The sequence below is a fragment of the Lodderomyces beijingensis genome (assembly GCF_963989305.1).
Source record: "Lodderomyces beijingensis strain CBS 14171 genome assembly, chromosome: 2".
NCBI lineage: Eukaryota > Fungi > Ascomycota > Pichiomycetes > Serinales > Debaryomycetaceae > Lodderomyces > Lodderomyces beijingensis.
In genome coordinates, this window is record NC_089971.1 from 629,438 (window position 1) to 641,579 (window position 12,142).

Here is a 12,142-nt window from a genome sequence, read left to right on the forward strand (position 1 = left end):
AGAAACTTGTTAAAAGTGGCCGCGGCCCCTTGTCTTTTTAAGCGAAGAATTTCAGATCCACAGTCTGGAATGGCGGCCCCTTAAAATTAATAAAACTCAAAATTGCAATTCCTTTCTTTTTTTTGATTTTAAACCCAGTTGCCTATCTCGTGGGGGTTGATATCTCATGTTTGCTGTAGACGAGGCGAGCTAGCCAAGAGAAAGAGGCAGATATAAACTAGTGGAGAAACAAGTTCCTTGAAATTGCTTTGGTTGCCCAGGAGATTCAATGCCGCTGTGGCGCTCAAGGCGTATACGCTATTCACAATTCTGGTCGGCATGCAGTAGACTCTTGTTGTTTGAGGCCATGAGGGTGACCTGATTCAAAATGGAGACAACTTGGCAATAAGCAGAGTGACTTTTTCATTGCTTTGATTTCTTCGTGAGGTAGTGGTAGCTTTTGGTTGAGTTCAGGTCACACTACTGCTACTGGTACCTAATTTCAAGTGACAATCTGGTGAGATTTGAAGAACTTGCTCATCTCACGCGATAGGCATAAAGAGGGATGGTGTTATTTGTTCATTTCCATAACGCTCATGAGCGCTTCTTCGACACCAAATTGCATTCTCTTGACCAATGATGCGCGTGACACGTAGATGTCGTCAATTCCGAGTCCTTTGATGTGGCGCACATCTTGGCCTTCGATAGAAACTTCAAAATTGTTTTCCTCTTTTTCAAAAGCTGTTGGACAATATTACCGTGTGTATTTATGCACATAACTTTGCAACAATGCAAGCATGCCATACTTGTTTTAAGGTCTCGCAAATAGCAAATCAAACCACGATCTAAGATCAGAAAAGAGTAAAGAGAGGCAAATGCAACCAATAGACACACCAGTTACACTAGATTTCTCTTGGTCTGCGCAATTTCAAAACCTAACTAATCTAATCTAACCAACTATAACGAACAGAAATGAAATGATAATAAAAAATGTTTGCAGCGAAGGATGCTGAATCTGCGGTTATGGAGTGTAAGCAGGTGGCGGATCATATTCATCAACAGTCGGCCTATGCGTCTCCGGACGACTTGATCTTTGCGTGTTTCTATCATGCGAGACTCTCTGCGTCGCAGGTCTAAAAGTCGATGGTTTCATCGGTGTCGAAGGCACATTACCATGATTGCGCTGCGATTGCGGATGCGGACGCAGGGCACGTGGTGGTTGCAGCGGTGCAGCATGGGCATGGGCATTACTTGACCGGCTGCTGCCACTGCGGTCGCTCCTCATGCTGCTGCCGGGTTGCTGCTGTACCCGCGGCGGCCCCTGTTGTTGTGGTGGTGGTTGTACGTAATTTCGTCCTGAAACTTGGGATCGTTGAGCATTTTCATAAGCTTGGAATTGCTGTTGCTCCTTTTGCGAAAGCTTTCTCAACTTTCTCTTTTTCCTTTCCTTGTGGAGTGCCACGGCTCCTACTCCCACTGCTGCTACGGCAAGTGCAATGACCATGATTCAAGTATAGATTATATGGGGGGGGAGTTGTCGTTAATAGATGTAGTAGAAAATGTGGGGATAATGACAGAAAGATAAAAAATCGTCCTCTTTTTATAAATTGCGATCAATTATCGGATAGCTGGAGAGCCGGCTCCCTTTTTTTCATTTTGTTTCTTTTTCCTCATCTATTTATCTTTGTATGATGTCATCGTAAATTCGCATCACGACAAAGGCTGAGCCTTGTTCTAATCACAGACAGTACAGACGGATATGCATGGATATATGTATTTACGCTAAGGGTTCAATCGACCGTGTGACTCTCATTAGCCACAAGTTAACCAGTATTCAAAAAAGTATAGCCAGAGTACCCAGTTGCAAAATCTATAAAACGTAAGCTGGCGGAGCATCAAATGCATCCTTGGCAGGTTTTTCAGTAGTGGGGAAAGCTGATCCACCTTTAGGTTCCTCGTTGGTTGTTCCCGTAGCGACAGTTCTCACGCCGTGAGTAACCGACCCTTGCTCGAATTGACGAGGCTGACACCCATCTTGCAGCTGCGGCAGTTGCTGCTGGTTCTTCTTATAGTAACAACCACCGCTGTGAACTTGATATTCTGGCTTCGCGGATGATCCAGCTTGTTTCCTGCAGCGATGACGTCTTTTCGTGTGACGGCGTCGTTCATGAAACCCACTTTGCTCTTGATCTCCTTCTCTCGCAGCCAACTTTCTAAGCTTCCTTTCTTTTCTCTTTTCGTGCAAATGGCAGACTCCAACGCCGAGCGCAACTATAACTAACATTGCAAGCACCATTGTAAGTTGTCAATGACGATGATACAAGAAAAAGGTAGTAAATTTTCGATAGATGTGGCCAACGGCGCTTCGTCAAGGTTTATATATCATAATTTTACTCAGAGATCAAAGTGGAGTGTGATACGTAAGCCGTGACTTGAACCAAGTATAGCCTCATGGCTAAAGTCAGCCTTGATCTGCTGTGATCTGGTGGGGATAGGGCTATGGCTATGGCTGAGCGCATCAAATAAAAAAAAAAAAGATACCCGCACTTCTTCCCCCTTAACTCCGCGATATGTGCGCTCAAATACATTCTTCTCCCGTAGAGTTTGTTCGTAATGTAGAACTGACTTTTTCATTTACGAATTCATCTTTCATATACCACCATTTTTTTCTTCATCTTAATCATTGCGCCTGATCATGACGGACCCGCCCCCCCCCTCGTTAACCAAACAATATTCAAACTCTACTTTTGTTTTTTGGTTTTCTTGCCTTTTTTTTACGTATACATATACTGATTCTAACAAGACCCACTCGTCTAACTTCATGGGTCCCTTACACTCTATTCATTTTTGATTTTATTTTTTAACGGTTTCGTTTTGTTTTTGTTTTTTCCTGTTTTTTCCATTTTTTTTTTATTCCTCCTTTACTTCTTGCTCCTTTACTTCTTGCTCCTTAGCAGCTTTCCCCTTTTTTGCGCCTCCATTCTTGACTTCCTTGTCCTTTGTTAACTCAATGATCTTCGCTTTGGCCTTTTCAATATTCTCAGGCAAGCCCTTGACTTTGACCAAGTTGCTTTGGTCGTCTCTCTTGGGGATGCTGAGGTTGACTTTGCACTCGCGCTCAATTTCAGAACGCACGGAGCCGCCAGCACCAATGACAAAACGGTGTTTTTCCTTAGCGAGCTCAACTTCTTCAACCACGGTGGCCTTCTTCTCTTCAACGAGTTTCTCAATTTGGGCAACAATCTTGGACACGATAGACTTGTCACCTTGACATACAATCTCATCGCTTCCTGAACCTTCGTTTGGAATAGCCAACAACCTGTTGTACTTATTCCTTGGCAAATCGTCACCGCCGGCTTCATGGATAATCAGCTTCATCACTGATCCATAGGGCCCAACCAAGTCACGGTGATATTGCGGGTCAACCTTAATGGTTTCAACCACGAAATTCTCGACATCGGAAATGATATCCTGAATCTTGGCGACAGCTTCTTTCAAAGCAGACTTGGCACCGGTAAGTTCAACTTCAGCAAAACCGGTTTTTTCCTCTTCGCTCTTTTCTCTCTTGAACTTGTACTCGACTCCGCTTCCATCAGCGATATCATTGATTGTGCCACCATTCTTACCAATGACTCTTGATATAGCCTTTGATGGAATTTGGACAACTTGCTTAAACCCATTCTCCTTCTCAAACTGGTACAACTCCTTCAATTCTTCCTCTGCTTTTGCTACTCCTTTTGAAGGACCTTTGATTGTCACTTCATCTTTCGACTTTGGTGCATCGGCAAAAGTCGATGGTGCCGCCGAGGCATCTGCCGATGGGAATCTGATCTTGACATTGTACTTGTCTTGTAATCTATTGATGTAAACACCTTGCGAGCCAATCATTCTTCTGTGATATTGATGTTCGATTCTCAATCTAGCCAAAGTTTCATCTGCCCATTTCTTAGCGGAAGCCGCGATGGAAGCCTTGGCCTCCTCAACGTTTTTCTTGACACCGTTGATGGTGATGTCGACTTTTTCATTATCGTCCTTCTTGTACAAATGGTCGGCTCCGGCTCCGGCTGCACCACCACCATTTTTAAGGACTGGTACATCGATCTTGACGCCAAATTCATCTCTAATGGTGTTCAAGCTGGCTCCGTTTCTACCAATCAATCTCGAAACAACTTGTGCTGGGACTTGAACAGTGGCGGTGAAACCTTCGGGGTATTCCTTAGCTTCGGCCAAAACAGCCTCGATATCTTTCTTGACATGGGCAACGCTAGTTTTCAAACCATGGATAACGATAGAGGCTGGCTCCTCGTGGGATAACTTCACGGTCACAGAGTGTGGTTCCCCAACTGCTGCCAAGATGGATTTCAACGTTGTTCCCTTTGGCCCGCTTACAATGGAAATTTCCTTTGGTGACAAATCTTCAATTGTTTCCAAGGTCAACTTACCAGTCAACTCTCTCAACTCGTTCAACGCCGCATCGACTTTGTCAAATGCTTGGAAATCGGTGGTTTCGACATCGTCAAAGTCATCTGCTTCCCCATCGTCGCCACTTTCGGGACTCGAGAAAAGAGTGATGGAGTTGCCCAAGATAACATAGCTAACCTTGTCAGCTTTGGCCACTTCTTTAATAGTCTCATCAACCCTATTCATAAAGAAAAGATCGATATCGGTAATGATTTTTGTTTGCTCAGGAGTAATTTTATTGACTTGGTTCACAATGGCCTTTCTTGCCAACTTGATCTTGTCGTCTTCGCCTTTTGAGACAATTTCAATAGGTATGGAACAAACCGATTCGTCTTGCAACTCTTTTGCCGTGGGAACGTGGATGATAACGTCATTTGCCTGGGCAATCTGCTTAAACGCGCCAGTCTTGTTCAACAACACTGCGACAGCCTTGACGTGTCTCAAGTTACCCTTGTGCGCCTTGGACATGTCCAAAACTTCCACTTTGTATTGCGAAGTGACTTTTCTAGCCTCCTCCTGCGCAGCCTTGATATTCTTCTTTTCACCAACAAACTTGACGTTTTGTTCGCCTTCTTTTGGAAGCTGAATCAACACAAACGAGTTTTGCAACACCTTGTCAACTGGCAAAAACTGGTGCTTTGTTTTAGGAATTGGCACTTCTTCAACGACAATCTTGCTGGCCAATTTCTCCAAGGCTGCCTTAACATCCGACTTTGCCTCCAACACATTTTCACGATCACCAACAATGACAATCGAGGTCCTACTCGATTTGTAATCGGGGATTGAAAAATCCAAGCTGGAGTATCGCTCAACGATTGAACTCAACGCACTAGCGGCAAATGGCTTAACCTTGTCTTCAAGGGCAACTTTGGTGGACAAATTCTTGGTCTCCTCCTTGACAATGGCCAAGATTTGGTTTTTAGCATTCTTGGCTCCATCGACATCTCCATCAATCGTAATCTGAACTGTTCTCGAGAAAATGTCATCTTCTTCCTCTTCTTGCGAGTCAGCTTCGTCTTTTGCTCCTCCATTGACTTCTTCCTCGTCGCCAATTTCAATCTTGACCTCGTTGGCCAGGATGATCGGCTTCAAGTTCTTTCCTCCTTGGCCAATGACCCTGGATCTCAATTTAGCCGGGATGGAAAATTTAATCTTGACTGGCTTGGTCAACTTCTTAATCACCAATCTCTTGGCCAATTTGACTTCATTGGGTCTACCAGTGATTAAAAAAGTTCTCTTTTTGGTATGCTGAGAGTTGGTGCATTCAATATTGGTCTTGGTCTCTTGCATCACCTGGGTCAAGATCTTGATAAATTCGGGACGCGCAACATTCAATTGATCTTCGATATCCAACGAAAATGCTTCTTGAATCGTGTATATTTTGGACTTGATGGCGAAGCCATTGCTACTATTGGTTGCAGCACTCTTCTTCACGGCAGATTTCGAGACTGGCGCAGACGAAGGAGACTTCATCTTGGGGCCCCAGTTTGAACCATTTGTCGAGGACGACGGTGCTGGGGAATGGCCATTCGAAGACGACTTCAAGCCCAATGCAGGGAACGCAGACTCGTCGGAGATCGAAGGGGTCGAGTTCCTTGACTTTTCAGCTGACTCGGTGACAAACTCATTTTCATAGTCGTAGTCGCCTTCATCTTGACGATTAACACGAGCGGCGATAATTTCAGCTGGAGTGGACATGAGATACTAAAGTGGGGTGTGAACTTCCAGCAGGGTTTAAAACAGTGGGCGAGGGGGGGGGTAAAAGATGAGGTAGTTTGATGATTGGATGAAACAAGCTTTGAATTAGAAACTTGAAATTCAAAAAAAAAGGAAGAAAAGGTGGTAGATCGATGAACTTGTGGGAAGATGGGTGGTCAAATTAAAGTGAGAGTTGATGTGGCACCACCACCTGGAAAATTTTGGAAAATCCACCGCCACGACCACCACTACAAAAATGAAAACAAAAAAAAAAAAAAAGAGGACAGCCAAACTGACGCCGCACCGCTGGACCAAATTGGGCAACACGGTTTTATTTGGTGTTGTCTCTGAACCCGAGAAGGAGAAAGAAAAAGAAAAACCCCCCCCCCCCCCCCCAACTACGTTACAACAAAGATATATCAAACAGAGAAGTTTCCCACCCAGTTGATCGTAACCATCATGTATATTCATTAAGCTCTATCATTAGGCATGGGCATTGCCTAGCCTCTCTAAAAAAATTTTTCACTATTCTATTGGGAATTTTTTATATTTCTTTTTCTGTTTCCTTTGTATTTTGGTTGGTTGAAATGGTGACCCCCCTGAGCCCTTAGTGCACTCCAACTAGTCCGTTTTGATGGATCAAAAAAGTTCTTGTTTCGCAGAGTTTGTTATGCTGGGGGTGGACTGCAGCTTCACCTTCACCTTGCGTTTCATTGTGGGGGAATTTCCGGTCAAACAAGGTGACCAAGTCTCCCAAGGCCGAGTAGCTGATGAAAACATCGTTTTTGTTCTTGTAGCTTCTTTCGTCTCTCAAGAAGCACTCCACGTTGCTTATAGTGACCAATTTGCCATTCCACTTGTCGAACGAATTGAGATTGGGTATACAGTTGGAGATGTATTGCTTTTCCACGGTGGTGTATAAATTATCCTTGGACACAAACTTGAAATTGTTGATGACAACGACTAATGCCCCCGAGTTTTCCATCGATGTGGCTGAAGAGGAGGATACCATGGAGCTTCGCCGTTCGCTTGCATCAAATACCGAACTTGCATCTGATAGCGATGCACTTGTTCCGTCGTCCTTGTGACTTAGGAGCTGCTGTTGCGCTGCTGTGGAGAGCATGAATGACAGTGGCCCCGACGACATGAATTCATCTCCCATCACGGTGGTGTTGTTGTTGTTGTTGCTATTATTATGATTATTATCTAGACTGTGTCCTCTTCCATAACCAGCGGCAGCTGCGGTTGCAGCCAATAGCGCATTGTTGCGGCTACTATACCGGCTAGGTATCGATTTCAATTTGCTTACCGTTCTGTACTCCAAGGGCACGCTCAAATCTCGCCCGATGGTCAAGTTTCTAAACCAAGTAACCATGCTATGGAAAGACCAAAACTGGAGCAAAATCTGCTTGTACTCTATTCGCAATCGCAATGTGTTTTTGTATTTAACTAGTGACGAATTGTTGGCCATGGAAGATTCGGCTTGGTCTTCTTTGTACATTGCTGATATAAGTTGGTTCAAAGAAGGCGCTTCACCAATTTGCAAATTGGACAAGGAATAGCTGTGGATCAACATGCCCTTGTACTTGTCTAGATTTGTGTGCTCTTTAGGTATGCTTGATGGTTCAAAGAGAAATTGGTTATTCTTCAACTGAGGATAGTAGTTCTTCAATTGGTTCATGATTTTCTGGTTCTTCTGCGACTTGAGTTTATTACGAAACTTGTTGATTTTGGAATCGTTGAACAACGTCTTTGAGACGTCGGAGTTTGTGCTGAACCCACCATCGTAGGCATCACCCGAGAACAAGTCATCGACATTGAAGCCGCCGTTGCGGGTGGCAACTCTTCCAAAGCTGAAATCGACCCCGTTGTTTCTCTTGTACTCCGTGTTCAAGTCAATAGTGAGTTCCTTGAGGTTGTTTAGTTCAAAGTAGAGATTCACAATCAAATCTTGCAACTTCTTGTCGGTGTTTAAGCTGTACATTTTGAGCTGCGTTGAGTTTACTTGCAAAATCACTGGTTTCCAAGCTCGGACTCCGTTGTTAGATTGGTACGGGGTGATGAATTCAGTCTTGACCAACGCTAATCCTTGTAGATCGATGGACGGCTCGTACAGTGGTAGTGTTTCCAGTGGCTGGGAGTACCCCGGTGGTGACAGATCGAGCATGGTTATGGGGAATGAATAATGCGATTAATGAATAAATGAATAAATGAATTTAGAAAAATACAAATAGAAGAAAAGGCCAGTACCGGTAAGACGCTATGTGGGTATAAGGGACGTATACTAACTTTCTTCGTCGTCTTCTTCTTCTTCTTCTTCTTCCTCCTCCTTCTCCTCCTCCCGCTACGAAAAGCCATATCCGTCGAAGGGGGCGGATATTTGACTCTATTTATAAGATGTGAACTATTGTTTAGTTTAATTTTTCCCTCAAGACATTTCCCACGGCGGTTGTTTAATTCATCGTTATAATATGACATCATGTATCTATGTGAGCATGTATCCACCTGCTAGCCACAGTCGGTGATAATAAACAGTAGCAGAAGTCGCGTATCTTCCTCAGTGCTTGTGTGTAAGTGGAGATAGCGAAAAAGGTGCTAAAACAACAAGCAAGATTATAGCCGCTGAGTCTGATGCACGAAATTTTTTTTTTGGTCGTTACGGATAAACGATAGCACGGAAAGCTACTCCCAAGCACCACTCCTAGATGAAGAAGCCATACTCTATCACAACAACAACAAGAAACCGCCTGCTTCAACACCACTACCACGGGGAGAACTTGCGCCAATGTACTTGGCGAGAGCAAAAGACAGCAAGAAATGGTTGAGGCGGCACCAGAGTCAGCTCCTCATGAAGTCCCAGACAACTCCAGGATGGTTAAACCGAACAAGCTTTCTTCTTCTTTTCTTTTCTCTCGAAACACGAAACACGAAAAGACCCCTATCGTATCCTCTTTTCTTGTGGACCGTTGCGGCTCCGATGCAACAATTGAAGAGGTTCTAGGCTTCTCTGTTCTCATCACTCGGCTCAAGCTGCTGAGGAACAGAAAGCGGGGTGTGTGTATTATATGATGATCTTTTTTTTTTTATTTTTAGTGTTCTTGTAGTGTTCACTTGTAGTTGGTAATAATATGGAAATGTCGTAATTTCGCACCGTTGGAATCGAGTTGCTTATTATTCTCAAGTTGATCGAGTGTTGAAGTAGTGAAGGGATAACACGACGTGACAGTGGAACCGTTGTGATAGAGAAGCCTCTTATCTTACCGTTTGGAAGGATTCATCTAGCTCACATCATAAATAGGGAAATAGAGAATTGCCCTCCCCTCGCCCAAGGAGTGGAAATGTCGTGGCAAGATGGGGATTTGGTCAATGTTAACACTTGCTGCAGATGCTGAACAAAGGAGAACAAAAAAATAGTACGAGAGATTTTCGCCGTAGTCTCATGATGATGGTTATGGTGATGGTGATGATGAGCGATGAGTAATGAGTAATGATGATGGTTGGAGATTGATGATTCCAGGTATTGATTCGAATACTCGACTTCTACTTTATTATTTTTTCCCAATTGAACCAAAAGGTGTTGGCGTCAAATGACGAGAAATATAGTTCATGCGGCGGTTTCTATTTCCTTTTTTATTTTTCGTTTGGAGGAAGTGGCATCGAGGGGAAATGGTGGGAGTCCTTTCCCGTTGATATCGGCAAGTAAAAGTATTCCCGCACTGCTTCCCTGTGTCCAGGGCGCTTCTTTTTCTTCCTTTCTAAAGTCAAAAGAGGTTGCTTCGAGATCACGCGTCTCCCGAGTCCGATAAACTCGTGAGCAATTTTTCTAGAGATTCATAACTACGACTAAACTCTTGATTTGGTAGAAAAATAAAAAAAAAAAAAATCCAACCATGACCCATCAACCGTGAGCGATTAGAAGCTTTAACAGCGATGTATCCGATAAAAATCTTGGTGTGTTTTGCTGGTCCTGAAAAAAGAAATCCTCTGCTTTCGTCTTCCGTTTCCCCTTGCTTTTTCTATTATACTATTATCATAAGGATTTCCCCACATTTTTCTTTAATCTTGGTAGCGTACCCGATACCTTGGCATATGGTACTTTTGTTATCTCTAAGAAGTTGCCTTAAACGGATTGTCGCGCCATCTCGGTGCAAGAAGTTTTGTCGCATTGTTCCAGCCTGGGGCTGCTACCTTGCTGTCAAATTAACCACTCCCATCCCCGTGCTGTGCAGAGCATCTTGAAACCGTTGTGCAAGCGCCCTATTGTCTTTACGGATCGACCACGGATGTAATGATTTTTTTTTAGTGAGACAATCTCCTCCGTGCACCCCCCCGTGTGCTCAATTTTATTAAGCATGGAGAAAAAGAGACAAGGCTTTGACGGAGAGCGAATCGAGGACAACATCATAGTACAACTGGCTTCGCTGACAAGATCACATGTTGTCCATTTCGAGATTGAGAATATTGACAAACACCTCAATGTCTCATACCCACGGAAGTTTATGCACCTGCTCTTTGACGACGACAAGGAAGAGAAAAACCGGTTTTGGCCCTTGTCAACAACACAACAATAAAGAAAGCTTGGTTGGTGATGGCTTTGGCGTTCAAGCTTTGTGGTGATCAGGTACAAAACAAAAGCCTTGCAAATGGTTGTCCACTTGATTCTTACTAATCCGCCTGCTCTCATTGGTCAACGATGCGTTGTCCGGTGCTGCAAAAGCCAAAGGTTGCAAAATAACAGACGCGGAACCTCGCACGCATCTTAACTTCTCTCAAATTGATACGATACCCGTTTCTGAATTGTTTTATAAAATTTCCTCTAAGCCGAGTGGAATGGGAGAAGCGGAAAGGAGGGGGCACCGTGGCGGTAGATGTGTGAGAAAACGCAGACGGGTGAATCGGGGCTTTCCCTCTGTGCCGATTAAATCGAGGGAAACCGAGAACCATCTCGGTTCGAGCAAAAACAATCGATTTTTTTCAAAAAGATGAAGAAACAAAGGCTGAGTACGACCCGACAAACTTCAATTTTACTCTACAAAGAATTCTACCTGCCGATGGGGTGGGAGCTGAACAAATCGAGCTTTCTCGCCGCATTTTGGATCTCAGGTGCCAGAGAAAAAGATGGCAGTGGGCTCCATTGCTCAACTGAACAATTAAGGATGGTGAGATGAAAGGAAAACTTTGTTGCACGATTGCTGCAAAATTTACTTGAAATACCACTTTGTCTTTCTTGGAGCCTCTTTGACGGCAACGTTGTGTGTCATTGAAATCTAGGAAGATTTTGTAACATATGTTTTGCGTTCTGAGATCGGCGTGCTGTCGCCCCAGGACATCGCTACAATACAACGACAATATCTTTCATTCCAACAAAACTTCAAAAACCAACCCCTTAGTTGGTACAGGCAAAATCTGACGTCTAGCTTTGCTCTTCAAAGTCGAAAAGCTCTACAGCAATTGTCTTTTTTTTTCAGTTTTTGCCCAATGTACTTGAAAAACCGAGTACTATTACCCAATGTTGTTTGGCCAGAGATTTCTAAAGTACGTTGGGGTTGAAACATGAAAAAAACAAGGAAAATAAGTTCAGGCTGAGGTCTCGATGAAAAATCTGGAGAAAAAGGATCAACCAACCAACCCCTTTATCCCCCCTCCTTCTTCCCCGGAAGCCGATCAAACCAGGTTTTTTTCCAAAAAAAAAAAATAGTTTAAAATGGGTATAGGCATCTTTTCTGTCAAATATGTGGGGTAGAGAGAATTCCCGGTGGAAGCGGCGGTTGTTTCAATTTTGGATAATGTGTGACTCCGGTACTGATAGAAATTAAGGGATGAAGACGTCAAAGTTTGCGTGATACGAGTGTCCAGCGAAGCAATGAAAGAAAAGAGGGGAAGAACGAAAGAAAGTAAGAGAGGGGGAAGGAAAGAAGGCGATGACGCAACGAGCGCGGAGACACAGGAACATTCCTCTTCCCGTCCCTCCCCCGCGAAAAGTCTCTGATACCAACGACCCCCT

General features: G+C 43.9%; 3 protein-coding genes across 3 annotated transcripts; all 3 read right to left on the bottom strand. All coding sequences in view use genetic code 12, as the record gives it.

The window, feature by feature from the left end:
- Nucleotides 1–1,000: 1,000 nt before the first annotated feature.
- LODBEIA_P14370 (uncharacterized protein) lies at nt 1,001–1,483 on the bottom strand (the record flags this gene model as incomplete). Its single annotated transcript, XM_066971325.1, has 1 exon — nt 1,001–1,483. One exon carries the CDS (start codon nt 1,481–1,483, stop codon nt 1,001–1,003), a length of 483 nt encoding a protein of 160 aa, XP_066828375.1.
- Nucleotides 1,484–2,889: 1,406 nt separating this feature from the next.
- Nucleotides 2,890–6,138, bottom strand: LODBEIA_P14380 (uncharacterized protein; the record flags this gene model as incomplete). Its single annotated transcript, XM_066971326.1, has 1 exon — nt 2,890–6,138. The coding sequence occupies one exon, from the start codon at nt 6,136–6,138 to the stop codon at nt 2,890–2,892; it is 3,249 nt and encodes a 1,082-aa protein (XP_066828376.1).
- A 607-nt stretch (nt 6,139–6,745) lies between these two features.
- Nucleotides 6,746–8,305, bottom strand: LODBEIA_P14390 (uncharacterized protein; the record flags this gene model as incomplete). Its single annotated transcript, XM_066971327.1, has 1 exon — nt 6,746–8,305. One exon carries the CDS (start codon nt 8,303–8,305, stop codon nt 6,746–6,748), a length of 1,560 nt encoding a protein of 519 aa, XP_066828377.1.
- Nucleotides 8,306–12,142: the final 3,837 nt, after the last annotated feature.